Genomic DNA, 23,704 nt, shown 5'->3' with positions numbered 1-23,704 from the left:
GTTCCAAGTTGGCATGATATCATCATTTCACCCACATAGCATGTGCGAGAAAGTAGAGAGGGTTACGGCAAAAACTGGATGCAATTCGTGTAAAAACGAACAATCTCTTTCGAAGTATCAGGGTTTCATACGGAAACTCGTCTATTACAAAGAGATTTCATTTTTTTGAACTTATTTGAACTCCATAGTTTTTATGTGTTCAAAATGCACCATTCAAAGCCACATCATCAATTTACAACCCTTTCTGACTTCATTAGTTATTTTTCATGCATTTACTGATTATTTTGAGCTATAAGACCATGAAATTGAAAAGCATTTGAAATGAACTCTGAAAAGGTTCCAAGTTGGCATGGTATCATCATTTCACTCGCATAGCATGTGCGAGAAAGTAGAGAGGGTTACGGCAAAAACAGGATACACTTCGTGTACAAAACGGACAATCTTTTTTGAAGTATCAGGGTTTCATACGGAAACTCGTCTGTTACAAAGGGATTTCATTTTTTTGAACTTATTTGAACTCCATAGTTTTATTGTGTTCACAATGCACCATTCAAAGACACATCATCAATTTACAACCCTTTCTGACTTCATTTGTTATTTTTTATGCATTTACTGATTATTTTGAGCTATAAGACCATGAAATTGAAAATCATTTGAAATGAACTCTGAAAAGGTTCCAAGTTGGCATGGTATCATCATTTCACCCACATAGCATGTGCAAGAAAGTAAAGAGGGGTACGGCAAAAACTGGATGCACTTCGTGTACAAAACGGACAATCTCTTTCGAAGTATCAGGGTTTCATATGGAAACTCGTCTGTTACAAAGGGATTTTATCTTTTTGAACTTATTTGAACTCCATAGTTTCTCTATGTTCAAAATGCACCATTCAAAGCCACATCATCAATTTACAACCCTTTCCGACTTCATTTGTTATTTTTCATGCATTTAGTGATTATTTTGGCTATAAGACCATGAAATTGAAAAGCATTTGAAATGAACTCTGAAAAGGTTCCAAGTTGGCATGGTATCATCATTTCACCCACGTATCATGTGTGAGAAAGTAGAGAGGGTTACGGCAAAAACTGGATGCACTTCGTGTATAAAACGGACAATCTCTTTCGAAGTATCAGTGTTTCATACGGAAACTCGTCTGTTACAAAGGGATTTTATTTTTTTGAACTTATTTGAACTCCATAGTTTTTCTGTGTTCAAATTGCACCATTCAAAGCCACAACATCAATTTACAACCCTTTCTGACTTCATTTGTTATTTCTCATGCATTTACTGATTATTTTGAGCTATAAGACCATGAAATTAAAAAGCATTTGAAATGAAATCTGAAAATATTGAAGATTGGCATGGTATCATCATTTCACCCACATAGAATGTGCAAGAAAGCACAGAGGGTTACGGCAAAAACTGGATGCACTTGTGTACAAAACAGACAATCTTTTTCGAAGTATCAGGGTTTCATACGGAAACTCGTCTGTTACAAAGGGATTTCACCCACATAGCATGTGCAACATATAGATCTCCGGAGCATCTAATTAAACCATACATTGAAATTATGTAAAACATTTAAATGCAAAAACAAATGCGATCATAATCGCAACCAAGGTAACAACTGATCCAACTGCATAATGATACCAAGCCTCGGTATGAATGGCATATTTTCTAATCTTTCTAATCTTCAACCGCATTGCATCCATCTTGATCTTGTGATCATCGACGACATCCGCAACATGCAACTCCCATATCATCTTCTCCTCCTCAATTTTTCTTATTTTCTCCTTCAAGTAATTCTTTTCTTCTTCAACTAAATTTAACCTGTCGACAATAGGGTCGGTTGGAATTTCTGGTTCAACCACCTCCTAGATAAATAAAATCTATGTCACCTTGGTCGGCATAATTGTCATAAACAATAAATGAACCAAAAATTTATCAAAAGATAATATATACCACATCTGAATCATAGACAGGACGAGGGCCGACGGGGCGAATACCAAAACCATCGCACTATATAATAACAAAAAATAGTAAAAGTAAGAAAATTAGACAAGTATCTATCTGAAGTAAGAATTTTTTTTTATTTCAGAAAGAAGATAAGAACAAGAGGCTCACCACGGCAGTGCCGGCGACAAGATCGGCGCGGGAGATCGACGGCGGTGAAGATGGGGACAGGACGTGATGGACCGCTAAACCTAGACAAATCTCGGGGAAAATGGAGCTCGGAGGTCGAGTTTCGAGAGGATAACGATTAACTAGTGTGGCTCGAACATTTCATCGAACACCTCATGTGCATAGGAGGTGAGCTAGAGCACCCAAATGCCCTCCCCTCACCGGCCAAAAAAAACAGAGCACTATGGAGTGCTCTGCTGTGGCGATGGGGTATATATAGGCAACTCATTTGTCCCGGTTCGTGATAGAAACCGGGACTAAAGCTCAGCATTCTGTCCTGGTTCAAGCCACGAACCGGGACCAATGGTTGTGGGCCAAGAGCGAGGACTATTGGTCCCGGTGCGTGCCAGGAACCGGGACAAATGGGTCCATACGAACCGGGACCAATGCCCACGAGGCCCCGGCCGGCCCCCTGGGCTGACGAACCGGGACGAATGCCCCCATGGGTCCCGGTTCTTGAGTGAACCGGGACTAATGGGCTGGCCAGGCCCGAACAAAAGCCTTGTTTTCTACTAATGCACGTTTCACCTGGAACAGGACCGTGCAGCCTCATGAAGGCCACATGCACCCTAGGCGTTCGCTGCCAAGGTTCGTGTCGCAGCCACCGGAGCATTCAACATCGGCCTTGGAGTATTTGGGCGGCCGAGATCTAAAATTCAGACATGTGGGAGAAGCGGTGGCTCAACACATTTGCGACGGCATAGCATGTGGTGTGCGCATACACTACTATGGCAAACGGTCAAAGCTAAATTTCCCTCGACAGTCGTGTCCCAAACTATATCGAGCCTTGTGTTAGGCCTAGTTCTTTTGACAGCTTATGGCGGCTTATGATACAAGCCACCCCTCCCCGGTTTATTTTAGAAGCCGCCCTAAAAATTTTGGGGCTTCTGAACTAGTTAAGGAGGGTTAACTAGTTTAGAAGCCCCAAAAAATTTTGGGAGTGGCTTCTAGAATAAGTTGGGGAGGGGAAGCTCATTTTGACAGCCACAAAAAAGAACTGGGCCTTAGGGCACTCTCGTGCAGCAAGGAGACTGAGAATCGCAAGGCTGTGAACTATGTCAAGGCCGAGCGCATCAATAAAGCATATATGGCCGAGTTCATCGTGAATAATCCAGAGCTCATAGCTGAGAACCAAGCGTGGTTAAAGTCCAAGGAGGATGGCATGAATTGGGACGACATCTCCAACGATGAGGAGAATTCGTCTACTCGTTGTAGCAACAATGACGATGAGGTCGGACCCTACGGTGGTGGTGGCCGGGTGTTATCCCAATATCCTCTTGACTCAGATGACTTCGATGCGTTTTGGGGTCGTGCCGGTGACGACAAGTAGTTTAAAGTTGTCAAAATATTGCATGTAGTAATAAATCATCTAGTTATGCTATATATGATGTGTACCTTTATTTAATTATGCAATAAATTAGTTTAAATTCGTGTTTGAATGAAATTGTGTGGAAATTTATTTTAGGAGATAAGTTTTATAAGTTCGATTAGGAACCACCTTTTGTTACCTTGCCAAATTTGGGCAGTTAAGGTTTGAGGATGCCTTTGAGGGGCTAAATTTTGACGGTTCGATTAGAGATGCTATAAGTATTCATAGTATGGATCATGAAAAGAAAGTGAAGCTAGTGATAAAAGGTCCTTATATTTCCCAAAAACAACCGTCAAATATGTTGAGCTAGTGATGAGATGGTCGTTATACTTTCTAAACACAACCATCAAGCAATTGGGATGCATCTTGTGATAAGTGGGGAGGGAATTTGTAGCACGCACAGACGGGCAGACAGCCCCCCTTTTTTCTTTTGGCTTCTGATTCTTCAATCTTTTATATCTTTTGAACCAAAAGTTTAAATTATGTTTTATTTGTATATTTGTGTTTCTGGTGACAAGGGCTTTCAAATGAGATTCATTTTAAATACATTTTGCTGAGTTTTAAAACTTTCATTAAGTCTCAACTTTGAAAACTTGGTACAAGAGACCGATAACGTCGTAAGTTTCAGAAAGTAAAATTTAAAACTTGGTGTGCCCTCGTATGGGATCCAACAAATTTACGGATCACGAGGCAATCGGGCGGTCGGCATGGCTGGACAAGTGTGTGCCCACGCACATGCGTACCCCTGCTAGCTAGTTTTCGTGATAAGCGTTGGTGTACTGTTTTTCCTAGTAACCAATCGTTTTTTCCAACCTGACCCAAAAAATGCATTATTGAAAAAGACCCAGAAAGGTACGTGGCACCATTTTTCCTTGTCCCTTCTCCCATTTTCTCTGTCCAACCAACCACTATGTGAGGAGGATGTATTTGTTGCATGGGCATTCTCATGTAAACTCTAATTGAGTACATTAACACAATATGTATAGACCAATCGTGTCAAAAGTTTAAGTTATAAATTCAATTAAGATCTCGAGAAACAAAAACTACAAATCATACTATGAACGGTAGTTAATTTAAAATGGGCTATGAATGGGGCTTGCGAACACTATGGCAACTGAATTTGTTTTTTACGCTCCTGATGAGGACTTGCGAGTACGGTCACTCCAAGGAGATAGTATTCCTGTGAGACTTGACATCGTCGACATAAACAGAGTTCGTGGTAGGATTGCTAACTCCTTGATGAGCTCGAGTGGATAGAGTTGTTCCATCTGCTCATGGAGGAACTACTATTCTAACGTGTGTATAAGTGTATATAATATTTTGCACCGCTCCTAGTAATCTAGTTGTCCGGCTTTCGGTTCTAAAAAATGCTGGGTTGTAATGTAATGATGTATTGGTCAATGATGAAGTATTTGGGTTCAATTGGTAGTTCATTCGATAATAACTAGTGTGCTATTTCTATTTCTGTGCTATATAATGGTCCTTATAAAAATGATATCGCTATAGTTGGATAATTATTTAATTATGTTTTACTAGTGCTCTAGATCAATATGTAATGTTGTTATTATCATTAAACACCGTGCAAACAATCTCTCAGCTCTTAGGGGTATTTCAAACATTTATCTCCACAGGCACAGCTCATACAACTGGTTTGCTAAATGGCTTACAGCCTTTTCACAACAAATTTTCCACGGTTGCTTTTTCACAGTAGATTTTCTACAGCTACTTTTAAAAATCCACAGCCAAACCAAACACTACCATAATCTCATTTGAAAAAAAAATCCCATATTAGATGTATGCTACCACATGGCCTATGTGGTGAGGAACATGTATGCTATGTTTATATACTTATTTTGGATTTATTTTTCTGAAATTACAATATGGTTTTTCCATGCTCAGTGCACTGAGTGCATAGGATACGCTTTGATTATACTAGAAGAACAAAGTCGAGCATGTTGACAAGATATATGTTAGTTCTTTTTTTTTTGACACTTTTTTCAGAAGGAACCAAGTATGTTTTAGAAAAGGTTTGGAATTTAAATTTGATCTATAAACGGAGAAAAACATAAAAAATCCATCAACAGTATTTTTTCCCATCAACAGTATTGCTTATTAGTATTTATGTTTTTGTGACACTATTCCTAGTGTTTAGTTTTTTTCTTCTTCTCCTTGTGTAGTTAGATTTTATTTTTTTCCGGGAGAACGCTAACATACGCAAAAGTTTAGATAAACTTTATGAACAGGCACAAAGACATCCTACCCTATGAGCACCTCTGAGAGGCTGAGCAAACAGATTTTGAGAATGAAGAAGTCGCCACGGACGCCTGTAGTTTACAGGCATACGATACCGCTGACAAAAACAACCTAAAATAAATTCAGGAAAATGCGACCACTTACATGCGAAGTTCATGACTTGAACCTGAGTGGACATGTTGTGCTTGAAATACATGGAATTAAAAAAAATCGTGAGTACTGACTAGCGGTTGTGCTTGTAGCGATAGAATCCGTCTTTTTGGGCCCCTAGGAAGGATGAGAGGGTGTAATCGTCAAATCACGTCTGCATATGCAGTTGGACAGCGACCTCACCTGCTAGTGAGCTGGTTAGTCTAGTCTTCCTTGCTTGTCTTTTTCCGACAGTCACCGCCCCCGCTCCTCGTCACGGCCCTCAACCCGCCGCCGGCGACAGAGGATCGATCTCGCCGAAAACCTTCCTGCCCCGGTCAGCGCAGTCCCCTCCATCGGTTTCCTCGTGCGGTTTCGCCTCCGGCGTCCGTAATTGCAGCAGATGGTACTTCCTTTGGCAACGACGGTGCTTGTAAAATCCCTAGTCAGCCGTAAGGTTTTATTCTGAATTAATCTTTACTTGCCAAATCAAACCTTGTACGTGCTTATTAAAGTGTTACTAGCCAAAAACTCAGCCACGTACGTGTGTAAGTGCATATTGGACCCAATGCAACATTAGCTTTCACGTATTTCAAGTACGTATTCATTGCGGGTACTCGGAGAAGTATACACGCGCTTGCCGGCCGGCCGTAAATACTCGAACACATATTTGTACAAACTCTACGTACATGCATGTGATGGGCTAAGTAGTTCATACATGCAGACATGCAATACAGGCGCCATGCACATGCAATATAGACACGTACACGTAGGCACTTCTTGCTTCATGTGTACAACTAAATAATATTGGTCCAAATCACCATTTAGGCAACTTTTATTTTGAAGTTATCCTCCCTCCTTATTTTCGTATTGTAGTGCAAAAATCTCATCGAACATTGAAGCAGACATAATCAACACAAAGTTTCTGATCTACTAGATAAAACAACTTTGCAACACTTCATTTCATTTAATCTAGACAACACTTGCTTGTCGGGAATGCACGGAAGAGTTTCTTAAGATAGATCCATGAAAACATAAGTTAGGGAGTGGAAAGCATATAGTGAAACATGATGCTCTAGTGCTCTTGAACACACCCATAATCGTTTCCTCCTCTAGGCTCTTAAACACTTTGTCTCAATCATTGTTTGCTGGAACTTTGATTGTCACGTGAAGGAGATTATGCCAAATAAGTGATCATGCATACCTTTCAATGTGGCTAAATGTTTTGGGAACTATGGACCTTTAGCAATAATGTATGTTTCGAGCTCTTTTGACCAGCCCCCTTTATTTAGCACATACACACTCATTCAAGAGAAAGCCAAATAATACCCGTTTGTAGTGTTGCCACTACGTATGGTAACAAACTCATAGCCGAAATTCGAGCTATCGCTCTTGGTGGATCGTTCATTGGCCAGCAGAGTCATCAGCATAACATCAAGAAGGATGACGAAGCCACATTTACACACGTAAATGCGTATATAGTAGCAAAGGCCATGGCACCAGCTGGAGGCTGTAACACCATGTTGAGATATACAACACAGATTTTTGGTATAAACTCACCCACCTTTCAACTAAGTTCCTCTAGACAATTTATTCCACAAGTGCTATCAAGTCCATTAAAAATAACAATGTGGGGTTGAGCATATGCAAACATCACTTCCCTACAATTTCTCAACTCCCAAGTTTTGAAAAGACTTTCTCTTGTGCGAAGTTATAATTAATTTCATTTTAAAACTGTCCCACTACAAGTCTTAGTTGTCTAAACAGAAGAAAACAAAGGCTATAAAATATTTCAGATACTAGAGCAAAATCTTTGTATCAACTATCAAGACGCACTCCCATCCACATATATTACACATACTACTACTAATCTACTCTAAGTATCCAAGTGCAAAAGACAGTGGTCGTAGGACATACCTTCACGGCTGCGAATTTACACACTTCTCTTCTACTCTTGCATTCCTCATTGTTCTGCCATAGATCAACTTCTCTAAAAACAAAATGCAAACGAACTCCAAGGGGCTAAATAAGAACAAGACCAAAGCAAAGCTTATTATTTTTTTTGTTTTTTGGATTTTTCAAAACTAACTTGCAACCAAAACATCAGAAAGGCAAAAGCAAATAAAAAGCAGAAAACAAAAGTAAATAAAAAAGCAAAGTGTTGGAACAAAGCAACACGAGTGTTTTGAAGCTCTATGAGCTTAAGTACAACCTTATTACAATTTATTTAAATACTGCCACATCTTGACGTAGAAGTGGTGATAACCTCCCCCAAGCTTACTGTCGGTGTGAAAACCGGAGACCTCGGGGTAGGGGGTCCCAAGCTGTGGATCTCGGATCGTGGGTAACAAGAACAGGGAGACGATATTTACCCAGGTTCGGGCCTCTTGATGGAGGTAAAACCCTATGTCCTGCTCTTTTTATAGTGACGGAGATGTATCGAATACATAGTTGATCTACCTCGAGATCGTGAGATGTGGTCTAACTCTAGGGTTAGGGGAATGATATTGCGTTGATGTACCCTCTACAGGTAAACCCTACGGCTTATATATATACACGTTGCGTAGGGTATCTAGGGTTACAAGGTAAGTATCGACACACGAGGCGGTAAGAGAACTCTTGGAGTATACGACAAGTCTTCGGTAGTTGCGGTCTTGATCACGCCTCCTGTGTACAGCCCACGTAGTCCTTCTAGAGAACGAATGAGGGCCCGTTGTCCCAATCCGAGGGACATGGGCCGACTAGGTTAGCACCCCCTAATCCAGGACACCGTCAGTAGCCCCCGAACTGGTCTTCTATGCCGCGAATGATTGCCTTGACGAGGACAACCTCGGATCCGAAGTCCTTGGCTAGACAGATGAGTTCCCCTCGGTAATTTCCAGCTTTTCGGACCACTCTCCAAAGGAGCAGTGTTTAGACAAGACTTAGCCGAGCTTCAAACCCGTCCCGAAGATCTTTGGCAACTTAGCCTGACAAATTTTATCGAAGTAGCACACCCCACGACGGGTGGGGCAATTACTGCTCCCCCTAAATCGTGGCTCAAGGCGGCCTTTCTATTGGTACGTCCCATCGAGGTGGAGATCATGCCCATTTTCTCAGGGATATCATCAAGATTTTGTTCCCCCATATGCATAACAGCATCTCTTGTGGGGGTGGCGTTTTTATTGGCACAGCAAATGGGACTCTTGGCCTTTCGATAGCCTATAAGAGCAAAAAAGAGGACATTCCAAGCCACCATGCTCCCATCTCCCCCGCCTGCTGCTTCGTCTAGCTTTAGTACCCAGATCCAATCTCACACTCCTTTCCCTTAGCAAGTCCCGACCTCCCCAACCAGCCATGGCTGATACCCTCAAAGCTCATTGGGGTGGTTCCATCGTGGACAACACCATCCAGGAGCTGCGCGACGCGGGATATCACTCTGCTAACATCGCCATCCGCGCTCCTCACCCCAAGTCGCCACTTACATCGAGTTGGTGTGGACTGGTTTTGATGCTAGAGCTTAAATTCTAAAGGATCGTCACACACTAAATTTTCAGGGCACAAGCATCAAGTGGACATAATCAAATACAAACAAGACGAGGATGTTCAAAAATTGTTTGACCTTTTGCCTGGCATGTGGGGGAATCTACGAGATTACCACTTTGATTAAGATGTCTGCAAGAAATTAACCTGACCCCGTTTACAGTGATTCTTTTTTATTCTTCCTGAAATGAAGCCTACCCTCTGCAATTGTGTTCAACCGTTGTTGCCCCAACAATAAAGCATGAACTTGGAACAAAAGAAAGTCACTTCTTCACTGACTTGGGTTAGAAAGCTATGTGGAAGTCGTAGCTTGTCAATGAATCTGTATTTTTATTTTTGAGATGGCTATGAAATTTTATTTTCGGAGCTTCTCATGGAAATGCCATATGTAGTCGTCGTTTGCCTTCTTTTAAAAAAATTCCAGAAATGGTTCGTGGCTGATGTGTCTCCCGATCCGTGCGTGCTTGTATGTATATCCCGGTGGCCAATGTATGTGTCTCCTGATTGCTGATGTAAGTTCTTCATACACATGCAAATGATTAAAAAAACATGTCATGGAAGTATACATGCAGTGACTGATGCATGAATATTCACTCAATCGCTGTAAATTTCATTTTCAAATATGAGAAACTAAAGATGACAGATATGTTCTCAAATGCACATAAACACTTCAGTATCATTGCAACAAGAAACGAACGTTTAGCACATGCACATATATAATGTATATATCTAATTTATCCTTTTTCTTATCATCAAAGAAGAACGGCGCGGCAAGGCACGCGTTCCCTTCTAGTAGGTTATATGACCGAGAGAGAGAAACCCATGTGTGGCATTCAAAGTTGGATGCTTCATGTCGAAACACATTACTGACAAGTGTGCTTCTCCCGATGCCAACCGTCAGTGGCGGAGCTTGATTGACATGACAGTTGGTGCGTGGAGGGCGCCACGGCCCCCTCAGCTATACACATAGCGCCGCCCCTGTCACCCATACCCCACAAAACCAATGATCTCGAGATGAGAACATTCTTCCAAATTCAGTGATTGCATGAAGGTTTCTCTACTTTTATCAAATCCCACAAGCTCATCAGAAGAGATTGAGTAATCATGTCCAGGAAGATACGGTTGTTCGTGAGTGTCATAACTTGTCGAAGGAGAATCACTCACATCGGTTATTTGTTGAGTCCGGTCTCTGTTTTTCTTAAGTTGTGCAAGCTCTAGATTTATTCTATTAAACCTAGTAGCAATCTCATCTAGTGTAAGCAGAGACTGTGGTTTCTTCACAATTCTTTTCACATAACCCCACCATAGCCCTTCCTGATGGTGTTTACCAACCACATAAATAAAGTGATCCATATCATATGCCAATCTTCAGAGTTGCCCTATCCAAGTTTTCGTGACTCGATCTTTCCAACACTTTACCGAAAAAGGCTTTCATCTGCTTTATATAAAGCAAACAAACGAGCAACGACAGCTGAAAAGAGTTCACGACAAACGCGCACGCACACACGACGCAAAGTAGCACAAACACAAGGTTCAAAGTAGGGGGTTCTGCTGACGGCACAACTGAACAAGCCCTAAAAGAGAAACACAAATGGTGAAGCAACGGCCACCACGTGGCTAATTCAGCTCTGGAGGTGGCGGAGGAAGCGGCGGCGCCAAGCGGAGAGCCATCGAGCGCAGGTCGGCGATGAGAGTGTCGATGGCGTCTCGGTCCTGCGAGCGGCTAAGCGGCCGCCAAAGCTGCATATACCCACACATTTTGAAGATCTCATCAGTAGCACGTCAGAGAGGTACATGCTGAATCACAAGCTTGTTTCGAATGGTCCAAAGCTTCCAAACGAGCACCTAATACCCAGCCACCTAATGTGGCGGAGCCGCAACGGAGAGGCGGTGAGCTCCACGAATAGGTCTGGGAAGTTAATGTGGGACCAACTTCCGTCGACCGCCTCCCAGAAGCAGCTCCATACGAAACACGCAGAGCTTCCAACTCTTTCTTACAATATCCTTGAGAGATGCTTGCATAAGCTGAAGATCATTCTTCATCAGGTTCAGATTATCCAAGATTGCTGCCGCTGGCCCAGATTTCTTTGCAAGCAATGGCCCACCATACTTCAGTGTCTTTACGAGATTTCTAATTTTCCGAGCCAAACATGAGAGATGTCTCCATGCTGGCAAGACGTGCAAAAGTAGAGCACCGATAATGTATCCGACCAACAACTCCATGTTTTTTTTAAAGGAGGATGACCAACTGGCCTCCGAATCTGGGAGATGCATGCGACCACTTTATAATTATTAACAAAGACCATATAAAGTAATACATCAATATGTCTGAAGCCGGCATCTTAGTAGTATCTGTCGCTATTCCTATCCATTGATGAAGGGGTGCAGAAAGTGTGAGCGAATACCCACACCTCTCACCTGAGCTTAACATCTAAAACCGGAGACCCCAACCAAGCCACATACCAGGTCTAGGGCACCAATCGATCCGACGCACTCTCATAGGTCGTCACCGTTCTCTTCCATCGATCAATCTTCAGAGCAAATACTGACGCATTGACCTTGCCGGGCTTGCTGTCGACGCCACCACGGCTCTAGGCAATACCTCCTCCCTATGCGCGTCCATCATCACACATTTGTCACCGAGGCCCTTCCGTGCCATGCCGCAGAGACTCCACGTCGTCGATACGTCACATGGAACGCCGCCACACTGCAGATGCCCTCCACTGGTCCTCGAGTATATGCATACCTCCAAAAATGATGCCCCAAGAGGGATACGACACAAGAGCGCCGCAGTCATCCGATCAACTGATCCAGGGTTTCTCCCACATGTGGCGGATAGGGGTCTAGAGCTCCTCCACGATGATGCCTTCAATAAAGGGACCGGCCTTGGCAACTAGCCAAGAGCAGGTTTTTCACCCGGATCCACTCGCGAAACCTCCATCCGGCCTCGAGTGCACGGGACCGCCACCAATCACCACCACCGCGCATGGAGCAGGGCACACCGGTCAGATCAGATCTGACTGGAAGCAAGCCCACACGTACAACCGATCTATCCACCAGGTCCTCCATGTCGCCGCCACCGATCCGAGATCCAACAGGACGCAGAGCCGCCCGCCGCCACCGCTGCGCAACAAGACCCGACCAGCTGAGCCTTCAGACGCCGGGGGCCCCGCCCCACCCCAAGCCACGGGAGAGAAGGAGTGACCCCCGCCACTGCCATCTGCCCCCGAGCATCCCACGACAGGAGGCGAGGAGGGAGTACATCGGGGCTCGGCGGCGGCTAGGGTAGCGGCCCGCCCAAGTTGCCCGATGCCGGAGCAACGCGGGGGGAGAGAGGCGGTTGTAGGTAGCTAAGGGTGTGTACTAGCTTTAAAATACCTATTGTTTACTCCATGATTAGCGATAAATAATCACCCCTAGCAACTCCCAAGAACCTTCGACCCCCGCTCTTCAAGTTTTACAAAGGAGGTCTAATGGTTGGCTTGGTCATAGTCAAGGCTGTCCTCACGGCCCTCAAATGCTTCCAAGAGGTACTATCTTTTTTTTACACGAGGATACTCCAGCCGGGTGCATGTTCTACCGGTTCTGTTCTTGTTCTTGGTGTGCTAGTCGACCCCCTGCTCTAATTTCCGCTCAACAGAGATACATAGCTCCCAGATTGGTGGTCATAAACAACTGACTTCTGAATCCTGAATCTCAGCGGCTCAAGCCAGGGAGACGAGCAAAGTTTCAGATTGCATCTTAGGACTCGTACATTCCACTCAGTGGGAAATAAGGAAAAATTCCATACACACTGGTAGCTCAAGTTTTCCACATTATTACTCCCTCTGTAAACTAATATAAGAGCGTTTACATTACTAAAGTAGTTATCTAAATGCTTTTATATTAGTTTACGGAGGGAGTACTATGTAAAAGATATACATAATAATCATCTACAGCAGTAGCACAGCGCCACTAAACATAAATAGTGTAAATCCAAGATGGGATAGAGGCAATAGAAATCATTCCCATGAGTTATTAGAAACCAGTTCTTGTTTTAATAAGCAGAAATAAGAATAATAATAGCAAGAAGAGAGACAGTTGTCTCATAAATCGCCATTCCTCGACAGAGATACATAGCTCCCGGATTGAGGGTGATAAGTGATAACTGCAAACCCCACCCAGACAAGAAAGATTCATGCCTCTCCGGGTCTGCAACAGAACGGAATTTCATCAGCTCAAAAAGCTAGAATTTGGTGCAGGTAATCGAGCACACACTGAATGGCATGAAAAGTGCAAACATAATATATTGGCTAGGATGGTTCAATTCCCGCACTGTCCTGTAGTAGGATATCGGGATATGCTCTAGTCTTGCCGCTTCAAGATTCCTTACAAAATCAGGATGCATGTCATAAAACTGCGTCTCTTTGAGGGATTTCAGATGTCCCAGCCCAGGTATGTCCTGCAGTTCGGCCAGGTTTATGATCACAAGTTCTTCAAGGCGGACCAAAGCTCCCTCGTGTATGCATATTTGGTTGACATGTGGCAAATTCAACAAGGAAAGAGTCTTCACATTTGGGAACCACTCTGTCTGGAAGTTTATCTCCTGTCCAGTATACGCTTTGTTTAGACGTATTTGGGTCAAGTTTGACAATTCAGAGAGGCACGGCACTGGGTTCTCCGAGAGCTGGGACCAATAGAGAAAAAACCTGTGAAGTACATCTCCATTGTTTGAGCAAAATGGAGACGTCAAAGTGCCTTCAGAAAATCGCCCAATCAAAGTGAGCTTTTTAAGACGATTTGACAATGTTAAAGTTTCAAGCTGCAGCACCTCATCTTCGTTGCTAGCACTTATTTCTAATAATGAGAGGTGGTGCATCTTTGACAGAGAGTCACACAACTGTGCACAGTGGATGCTCCTTACCCCAGTAATGCTAAGGGTCCTCAGCTGAGATAAACTTGCTAGTTTTGCAACGAAAGCTTTACTAGCTCGAACTGCACCTAGAGTTTGCAAGTTCTTGAAACTCCACAATCCCTCAGAAGGCTCCATAGATTCAAAACTTTTGAAACTCGAGAAAGTTCCGTCCAGCAATTTACCCATTATAATGTGCCTCAAGCTCTTCAACTTTTTAGACCCTCGTGGGAGATACAGACAGTCTGCACCTCGAAGACTCAATGTTTCTAAGTTGTGAAGGTTCACAACAGATTTCGGGAGTACCTTCACCTTGGTTTTGTCGAGGCCCAAATACCTAAGGTTGAATAGCTCCTCAATTGAATTTGGAACAATCTCGATAGGTAATCCTGATAGCTCCAACACAGCAAGGTACTTCGATTCTGATCTAAACCATGGAAAGGATCCCATACTAGTGTTGAATGCTATGAAGGTACGAAGCCTGCATTGACCTATGCTTGGTTGAGTGTCATTTTTGCATTGGAGCACCGACATGCGACGAGAATCTGACTCCACCTGCATCACCCCATGACTATCATCATAAATTGTACCGAAACTCTCTCTCTTGGATTGGAAAATGGCTAATTCCCGCACAAGATCATGCATTCGAAGACACTTGATCCTGTTAAAACTGTTCCTCTCTACCACCTGAAGCATGCTTCGTCGAACGAGCTCTCTCAGGTAACCTTCAGCAACATCTTCTAAACTACAATTTCCAATTTGTTTTATAAACCCTTCTGCAACCCACAGTCTGATCAATTTTTTTCTATGGATCATGTGGTCTTCTGGGAACATGGCACAATACAAGAAACAACTCTTCAAATCATCAGGCAAGTATTTGTAGCTTAGATTCAGTATTTTCACCACATGCTTCAGGTTCGAATTGTTGTTTAGCTCGGAGATAAGTTGTGCTTCAAATAGTCCCCACTCTGTATCATTCTGCTCCTTAAGAGATAATATGCTCCCTATGGCCACAAGGGCTAATGGTAAACCATCACACTTCTCCACTATGGATTCACCACACTTCCGTAATGCTAATGGGCAGATGTGATTTTCAGTTCTCGGAAATGCCTTCCTGCAAAACAGATGCCATGCATCCTCCTTCTCAAGAGGCTCAACTTTGATCTTGTATCCGTCATCAGCTTGTGAAGCTACTTCATCAGATCTTGTTGTGATTATTATTCTGCTTCCCATTTTTGTATCGACGAGAACCTCTTTAATTTTTCTAAAAGCTTCAGCTGTCCAAACATCATCCAATATGATCAAGTACCGCTTTGTCTTCAAGATTTCCTTCAATTTATCTTGTAGCTCTGCACAAGTCAGCTTCTCACCATCAAATGCTTTCTTGTCTTCAGAATAGATTTCTTTCAGAATTCTTCTCGAAATATCCTCTAGTTTATATGACTGGGAGACGGAAACCCATACACGGCATTCAAAGTTGGATGCTTCATTTCTAAACACGTTACTAACAAGAGTGCTTTTCCCGATACCACCCATACCCCACAAGGCAATGATTTGCAGATCTGGACAATTTTCCAAATTCAGTGACCCCATCAACATTTTTCTATTTTTATCAAATCCCACAAGTTCATCATCAGAGATTGAGTAATCATGTCCAGGAAGATATGGTTGTTGTTGGCTGTCATAATTTGTTGCAAAAAGATCGCCCACACCAGCTTGAGTCCAGTCTCTGTTTTGTTTAAGATGTGTAAGGGCTTGGTTTATTTTCTCAAGGCCAGTAGCGATTTCACCTAGTGTAAACAGATACTGGGGTTTCTTCAAGATTTTCTTCACACTAGTCCACCATGATCCTTTCTGATCGTGTTTGCCAACAACATACAAAAATTGTTCCACAAGGTCTTCCATATCATACGCCAATCTTCGGACTTGCCCTATCCATGTTTCGGTTACTCCATCTGTGGGAGCTTTCATTCCAATCTCCTTGAGAAATGCTCGAATAAGCTCTAGGTCATTCCTTATCAGTGTCATTTTCTCTGAGAGTTTTGCAACAGACTTAGCGTGATGAAGTATTTCTGCTGCCACAGCTATTCCGATCTTTGTCGTGACAAGAAGAAGAGCAGCCTCGGCCATTTCTCTTTATGCAGTTTGACCTCAGTATTTCAGGCAAAACAGTTCCAGCAATCAACCATCAATGTAGTATAACAATTCCATCCTTGCGCATGAAATCTACATAAAGGAAGCAAATATTTTGTCAAATGCCAGAAATTCCAGGCTAGTAAGATGACTTTGTAACAGTTGGGTATTCTGTCCGTTGAAGCTACGCTATGGCTGTGCTGTCTAGCAACATCACGCGGGTTTTATTTTTATAGGTACTTCGTAGTGATGTTCAGTTTAGTACGTAAAGCGAGCTTTAAAAACTTGACCCTACAGAGTTACGAATCGCGGCTGCACCAATGGGGTGTTGTTCCTAACTACTTATAAGATTTATCTGAGGTCGATTGTACAACATGGTTAACAACTAGAGATGATATTTATTTTGGAATAATTCTTCAGAACTTGGGACTATGCTTTTCTTTAATTTCCAAACACTCATACGTGTGAGGTGCACCCGAAGCAGAAACGATAACTCAGATGAAAATTGAAAGAAAAATTATACGAAGTAGTACCGTTCTATTTGATCTTCGAGTATTTAAGAAGAGAAGAGATAAGTTGAATTTACGGGTTCCGTCTCAACAAACCGCGCGGAGCCACAGATGGCTTGCTGCAGAAATCGGATCCAATAGTTCTCAGATGTTGATAGAAAATTAACCAAAAAGCATATGATGAGAAGGGGAAGAGAAGAGGATAACAAAAAAGAGCACCTGTGCTAATCAGGTGGAATAGATGAGGTTCATCAGCATCGCCACACAGGTCTGGAGTCTGGACCCTGGAGATTCTTCCTTCCCGAGCAAGAGATGGGAGATGTCTCCACGCTGTGCAGATTGCGTGCGTGCTGCGTAGCCAGTGGTAGCAGGACGTGCAAAACTAGAGCAGCGAGGATCTAGTACAACCAAGTCTACTAGGAAATGGCTGGCGATGGTCTTATCCCCAGAGATAACGTATGCTTTCCTTGGCTCAAATGCCTCGAGTAGTCAGTGTTGGACCATTGTAGATCGAGAGGGGGTACTTGTCGAAGATTCCAGCCAAGTTCGTCGGTCGAGACGAGATGTCTTGTTCAGTCAGCTTCGGAGGAGGCCTAGTGGAATTGGGTTGATTATGAGAGATGGAAGATTTCAACCAATTTCCTGTGCAATCAGTATCGGGCAGGTTAGAGCGGTGAGGACCCGTCCCATTGGTTTTCGAGGTCCTTTATTTATACGGTAGGGACTACTGAATATCAACCGTCCATGGGGCTGATCGAATGGTCCAGATCTATTAATACTGAGAGATCATAGGAGTATTTAGAGTTTTTCGTCCATAACGCAAAAATAGGTAGAATGTCGAACAAGCGCCGGCTAGTGCCAAATAATTGTTTGATCTTGACCCCGCTCTCATGCAAACCTAAACCTGGTAGAACGGGTCAATAAGGGAGAACTATCAATCAATCTTACCCAAAGACAATTAATAGATCGAAGAGTATACATAACTAGTTAATTATATAACAAACAAATGTTAAAGATTCAAGATAATTTGATGAACAATCTCGTCATAAAGCTACAATTCAACATATCCCAAGAAACACAACCACCGACTACATCATATGGATCACGGTCATGTGAGACAGCTCATGGGAACTTTGTATTGAATCACCGGGAAGAGAGGGTGTCATCTATCTACTACCTATGGACCCTAAGGTCCTAAGAAAACTACTCATACATTGCCATGGAGGCAACATGATTGATAAATATGGCTTCGGTGATAGATTCCCACGACCAGCACCGCATAGGCACACGACAAGCTGCGATGCGGCGATGAAGCTCCGCACCACGAATCATGCAGTGTGAGCACGGTAGGATCAACGATGTAGATCCCTCCGACATAGTTTACTCCGGTCATTATATTTTCTGAACACAACCACCAAGTAGTTTCCAAGCATATTTTTTTAATACACTACAACCGCAAATGCTCACATACACTCACTTTAATGAACGCACATATATCATATTTATATTTCTATGAATGGACGAAGCCAGGATTTAAGGGTGTGTTTGGTTTCTGTCACCAAGTAGAATAGCACGGGTCGGTTCCGTCTCCAGGGTCTATTCCCGTGTTCGGATTGTCAAAGAAACCGGAACCCACCAGTTCCAAGGAACGGCATATTCCTCGTTTATGCGGAACCGAGCGATTCCCCCAAATCAAGCGGACCACACGGAACGGCCTGCTCTCGCGTCTTCCTCAGCGCCTCGCTTCCCTCTCGTGTCTCCCTTACAACCGGCAAGCACCGGGCGGCGGCGCCAGAAGGAGACGAGCGGTGGCAGCGGATCGGTTCCAAGGAGTGCCCCCAGCCTCACCGCCGGAACACTCGCCGCCGACGCCGGCGGCGACGACGGGATCTTGTCTGTCCCGTCAGATCCATCAAGGTCCAGCGACGGCGGCGACCATCTCCGGTAGCCAGTAGGTCCTCCGCCCACAGTACCGTACTGCCCCACTCTTGGCGCTGCTGCGCTGCTTTCTCTTGCCGGACTTGCGTGCTCGTGTGCTGTTGGACCCGTGTCATGGCGCTGCTGCTTTCTCTTGCCGGCGGCGCCCCCGCGTGCGTCCTGCTCGTGGCCACCCCTTGCGCGTGTCCTGCTCGTGGCTGCTATTGTTGTTGTGTGCCATGCTGCTACTGTTGTTGCTTGCTGAGTTGCTGTGCTCCACTGAATTTTATGTTTTGTATGCAGATGGCAGAAAAACGATGATGTTCTACGGCCAAGTGTTGCTGATGGCTGACAGGGATATGTCACTTGTTTTGGGCACACACGACCGTTTACAATTGAAAGATTTGTTGTGTTGATGATCTTTGTTACCTCTAAATATGTGTCTTGTTTATGTTTAATGCCAAAGATCAATATATTGTACATAATCACAAGAAAACAAGCGTGAGAGATGAACAAACCCATTCCATTCCATCTCTGAAACTAAACACCAAAATGTAACCGTTCCATTCTTTCAAACTGCTCATACCAAACACAAGGATGAAACCAACCCATTCTACTGGAATGGAACCATGACATTCCATTCCACTTCGTTCCCGAACCAAACACACCCTAAGCATGAAGGCGGCTAAGATGACAATCAAAGAAGACATATAGAAACGCTCAATATATGTAGCATTTTTATTCTTAAAAATAATACATGAAGCATTACTTGTAATATATACATATCATATTAAGCAGACAGTAAGTTCGAATCGTCCAACATGGTAATTTTAAGATAGGCTTTGTACGTAACTAACAAAATGATCAAAAGTTGTATCTATAATTTGTTCATTACTATACTTAGTTGTGGTTTCCTCTTCAAGCCTACACAAACATAAGTTTACAATCAATTTGTTTTCTCTCTTGGAATTGGTGTTCAATGTTTCTAACTAATGCTTCAATAATTTATTGCACGTCACAACTAGGAATATACGAGGACCGAATATGCAGTGAATGTCAGATTTTTAAGTATGACAAATCTAATGGTTTTTAAGGAAAATTATGTTTGCCGAGTATAGCAAGACTTGTTGATGAGCATGACAAATTCGTCTCAGTTCATTTTCTTTGTCAGAAAATTACAGAGCTTACAAAATAAATTTACGATCATCGTGCCAATATAAATTGCCATGCAAAAAAATCATTTTGCCATGCCTAAAAATCAAACATCAAGCTTTTCTCATTTCGGCATCGTTATGTGTTGTTGCTAGTGTTGCTCATGTTGCACCCCCTTGCGGTTGGAGCCATCCATGCTTAGATCGTATTAGACCCCTTATGTAATCTGATTTGGGATCCTTTGTACAAGTAGCGTCTAATTTCAATATCCTTCAACCTATCAACCGCTGGCGGCAAACGTGGGTCGTGGGTTACCGCCCCTATTCCTCGCGTTACGTTTTTTTTTTTGAGAAATTCCTTGCGTTACGTGAGACGAGGGGGGAGCCTCGCGTGAGGGAGAGCCTAGATGGGCTGGCCCAGCCGCACATGAAACCTCGACCTATTTTTTCTGTTTTCTGTTTTCGTTTTCCTTTATTTTTGTACTTTTCTTTACACTTGAATATATATATATATTTAAAAATGTTGAATAAGTATTAGAAAAATGTTGAACGAGTATTTAAAAATGGTGAACGGGTATTTGAAAAATATTGACCAAAATTTTTAATAAGTCTTAAAAATGTTGAACAAGTATTGGATAAGTAGTAAAAAACTGTTGAACGAGTATCTGAAAAATGTCGAATAAATATTAAAATGTTAAACAAGTGTTTGAAAAATGTTGAATAAGCATTTGGACAATGTTGAACGTGTATACAAAAATTGTTGATCACTTATTAAAAAAATGTTTTTGACATATACGAAAATGTATAGATGAAAACAAAAACAAACATAAAAACAAAAGAAAAACAAATAATGAAGAAGAAAAAAGAAAACCAAACAAAAATTAGATAAGAAAAAAGAAAATCAGTCAAAAAATTAAGAATAAAAAAGAAAATGCAAAAAAGAATGGCAAAACCAATGAAAAACCAGATTCTTTTCCCCTCTAAGTAGGTCGCGCCCTTGTTATCACGAAATTGGAAGCAGACGCAATGGCTAGCAGTGTTGTCTACTACGACGAGATCACGGGATTGACTCATAGCTAGGGGTGGATTAACGAGCGCTCGGCTCGTTAAGCTCGTTAAGATTAACGAGCAAAAAATCCTGCTCGGCTCGGTTCATTTGAAGCTCGTTAAGCTTACGAGTGCTGACGAGTGCTTTTGAACAGATTCTGATGTGTTACAGTCTACAGGATGAGTGTGTAGATGTGGTTTTTAAGAAGGAAGATAGTGACTAAGAAAAACTGCACTAGTTTGTTGCCTCCTATGTAGATTAGATTGAATAAATAGGCTGAGGTGCTCCAAAATTTTGTCACGTAAGATAAAAATATGTGGGGTGCAGTTACTAACGAGCCTAACGAGTTACTCGTGAAACTCGTTGCTCGTTAGCTCGTTCGTTAAGCTCGTTAAGCTTAACGAGTTGAAATCGATGATTGACTCTATTCATTAAGAAGCAAGCCATGAGCTTAATGAGCCGAACTATCGAGCGCTTATTAAGCTTGCAAGGTACGAGCTTTTGGTCCAGCCCTACTTGTAGCGCTAGTCCCTTTTTCTTCTCTTATTATTTATCTTTTCTGTGAAAGCTGATGGGCCGGCCCATCACGTACATGTTGATCCTTCTTAACTCGCTTAATATGAGAAATAGCTCCCGCAGCTAGTACTCCCTTCTTTCCTTTTTATTTTACATATAAATTTTTTCTGGAGTCAAACTTCATATAATTTGACAATATTTACAGAAGAAAATACCAACATTCACAATACGAAATAAATATCATTAAATGTGCCCTCAATTTAATTTTCAGATTGTATAACTTTAGTATTGTTGATGTTGATATTTTTTCATATAAATATGATGAAACTTTACGAAGTTCGAATTCAGAGAAATCTTATACGGAGAGTAACAAGGATCAGATGTCGTATTAATGCTAAATTGCTAATCATCTAGTACTACATATGGGCCTGCAAATTGTGTTAGTTAGGTCCGGTAGTCATCACAATTGGTTGCTATATGGTCATGTTGGACACACCCCCCCCTGCCGCCCTATCATCTCTTATCATTGTTCGTGCTTCTATGAGCATCTTCGAGATACTGAGCTGAAACAACATCTTGAGATTAACAAAGTCATTACAGATGCCTCATAATCGATGGAAACGTCTCCTTACAATAATGAACATCACCGAAAAGCACGAAATAAATGCAGAAAAATGAGAACACCATTCTGGACTGGTTCGACAACAAGAAACATAAACATGTGAGTTACGCTCAATTCACACTTTGCAAGCATGTTGTGATAAGCGTTGGTGTACCGTTCTCTCCTTCATACGTCTTTCTCCACCCGAACCCAGAAAAAGACATGACACAAATTTTCATTGGCCCTTCTCCCCTTTCTTTTTGCCACCAACCACTACACGGGGACGTATAAATGCTCATGTAACTGTTGTATCCATAGTCAAAAAAACACATTCCACTAGTTTTCAGTCAAATTTTCCAAAAAAATTATGGATGTGAACACAATATATATCTTTTTTTCTGGATAAAAAATATATATACCATGCCAGAAAGTTTATATTATAAATTCAACTAATATATCAAGAAACAAAAATACAAATCATACTACGAACAAAACGAGCTATGAATTGAGCTTATGAATAGTATAAATTTGTTCATTACGTTTCTCATGTTGTAAGCTTAAGTTCTTCTCCATCAGGCAAAATTTAAAAAGTTTTAAGTTCTTGTCCGTGCATCGTCGGGTCCCTAGGATGGGAGGGTGCTAGTACAGGGCGCCCCTATTCCTCGCGTTACGCGAGACAAGGGGGTAGCCCCAGATGGGCTGGCCAGCCACGCAGAAGGCCATGACCTTTTTTTTTGTTTCTATTTTTGCTTTATTTTTATAATTTTCTTTATACCTTGAAATGGTGTGTCTATCATACCATACCACAGAACTAGTTAAGGCTCGTTAAGCATTTAATGGTTTAAACATTATAATTATTTTGAAATAAATAGTGGAGCACCATTTATAATGTAACAAGATGATTCAACGGTGTGATTGTGAAAATATGCATTTATGTGTATATATTGTGACCATATATCTTCATTGGATCATGTTATATTATAGGTATGTTGCTTCAGTATTTTTTTAGAATTTTTAGAAACCTTTACACCGTCGAAAACCTTAACTAATTCTGTGATAAGCTATGATATATAAAACACTCTTCAAAAATACATTTGAAAAATGTTGAACAAATATTTGAAAAATGTTGAATAATTATTAGAAATATTGAAAAAGTACTTCCAAATGTTTAATAAGTATTTAAAATGTTGAACAAATATTTTGAAAAATGTTGAATAAGTATTAAAAAATGTTGAACAAGTTTTAAAAAATGTTGACCAAGTATTTGAAAATGTGGAATAAGTAGTAAAATGTTGAATAAGCGTTCGGACAATGTTGAATGTGTATACAAAGAATGTTTTTGTCATATACGAAAATGAAGAGTTAGAACGAAAACAATCTTAAGAAAAAAACAAAAGAAAAATAAAAAATGGGGAAGAAGAAAACAAAACAAAAAATGGAGAAGAACAAAGTAAACCAATCAAATAATGAAGAAGAAAAAACAAAA

At 41.8% G+C, this 23,704-nt stretch overlaps 2 protein-coding genes across 2 annotated transcripts in view; one reads left to right on the top strand and one right to left on the bottom strand.

Moving 5' to 3' along the window:
• The first annotated feature begins 6,170 nt into the window (after positions 1 to 6,170).
• Positions 6,171 to 23,704, top strand: part of LOC119361930 (sugar transporter ERD6-like 5) — a 24,654-nt gene continuing 7,120 nt past the window's right edge. Inside the window, exon 1 of the mRNA XM_037627102.1 lies at positions 6,171 to 6,322. The gene's annotated coding sequence lies outside the window, so the exon portion shown is untranslated. The remainder of the gene's footprint in view (positions 6,323 to 23,704) is intronic.
• LOC119361929 (disease resistance protein RPM1-like) lies at positions 13,448 to 17,436 on the bottom strand. The gene is made up of 3 exons (XM_037627100.1): positions 17,205 to 17,436; positions 17,010 to 17,104; positions 13,448 to 16,569 (listed from the first exon to the last, which is right to left on the bottom strand). The coding sequence occupies exon 3, from the start codon at positions 16,471 to 16,473 to the stop codon at positions 13,678 to 13,680; it is 2,796 nt and encodes a 931-aa protein (XP_037482997.1). The 5' UTR covers positions 16,474 to 16,569; positions 17,010 to 17,104; positions 17,205 to 17,436; the 3' UTR covers positions 13,448 to 13,677.

Source organism: Triticum dicoccoides, chromosome 2B (assembly GCF_002162155.2).
Source record: "Triticum dicoccoides isolate Atlit2015 ecotype Zavitan chromosome 2B, WEW_v2.0, whole genome shotgun sequence".
Classification (NCBI taxonomy): Eukaryota; Viridiplantae; Streptophyta; class Magnoliopsida; order Poales; family Poaceae; genus Triticum; species Triticum dicoccoides.
This window is presented reverse-complemented; position numbering and strand designations above follow the sequence as displayed.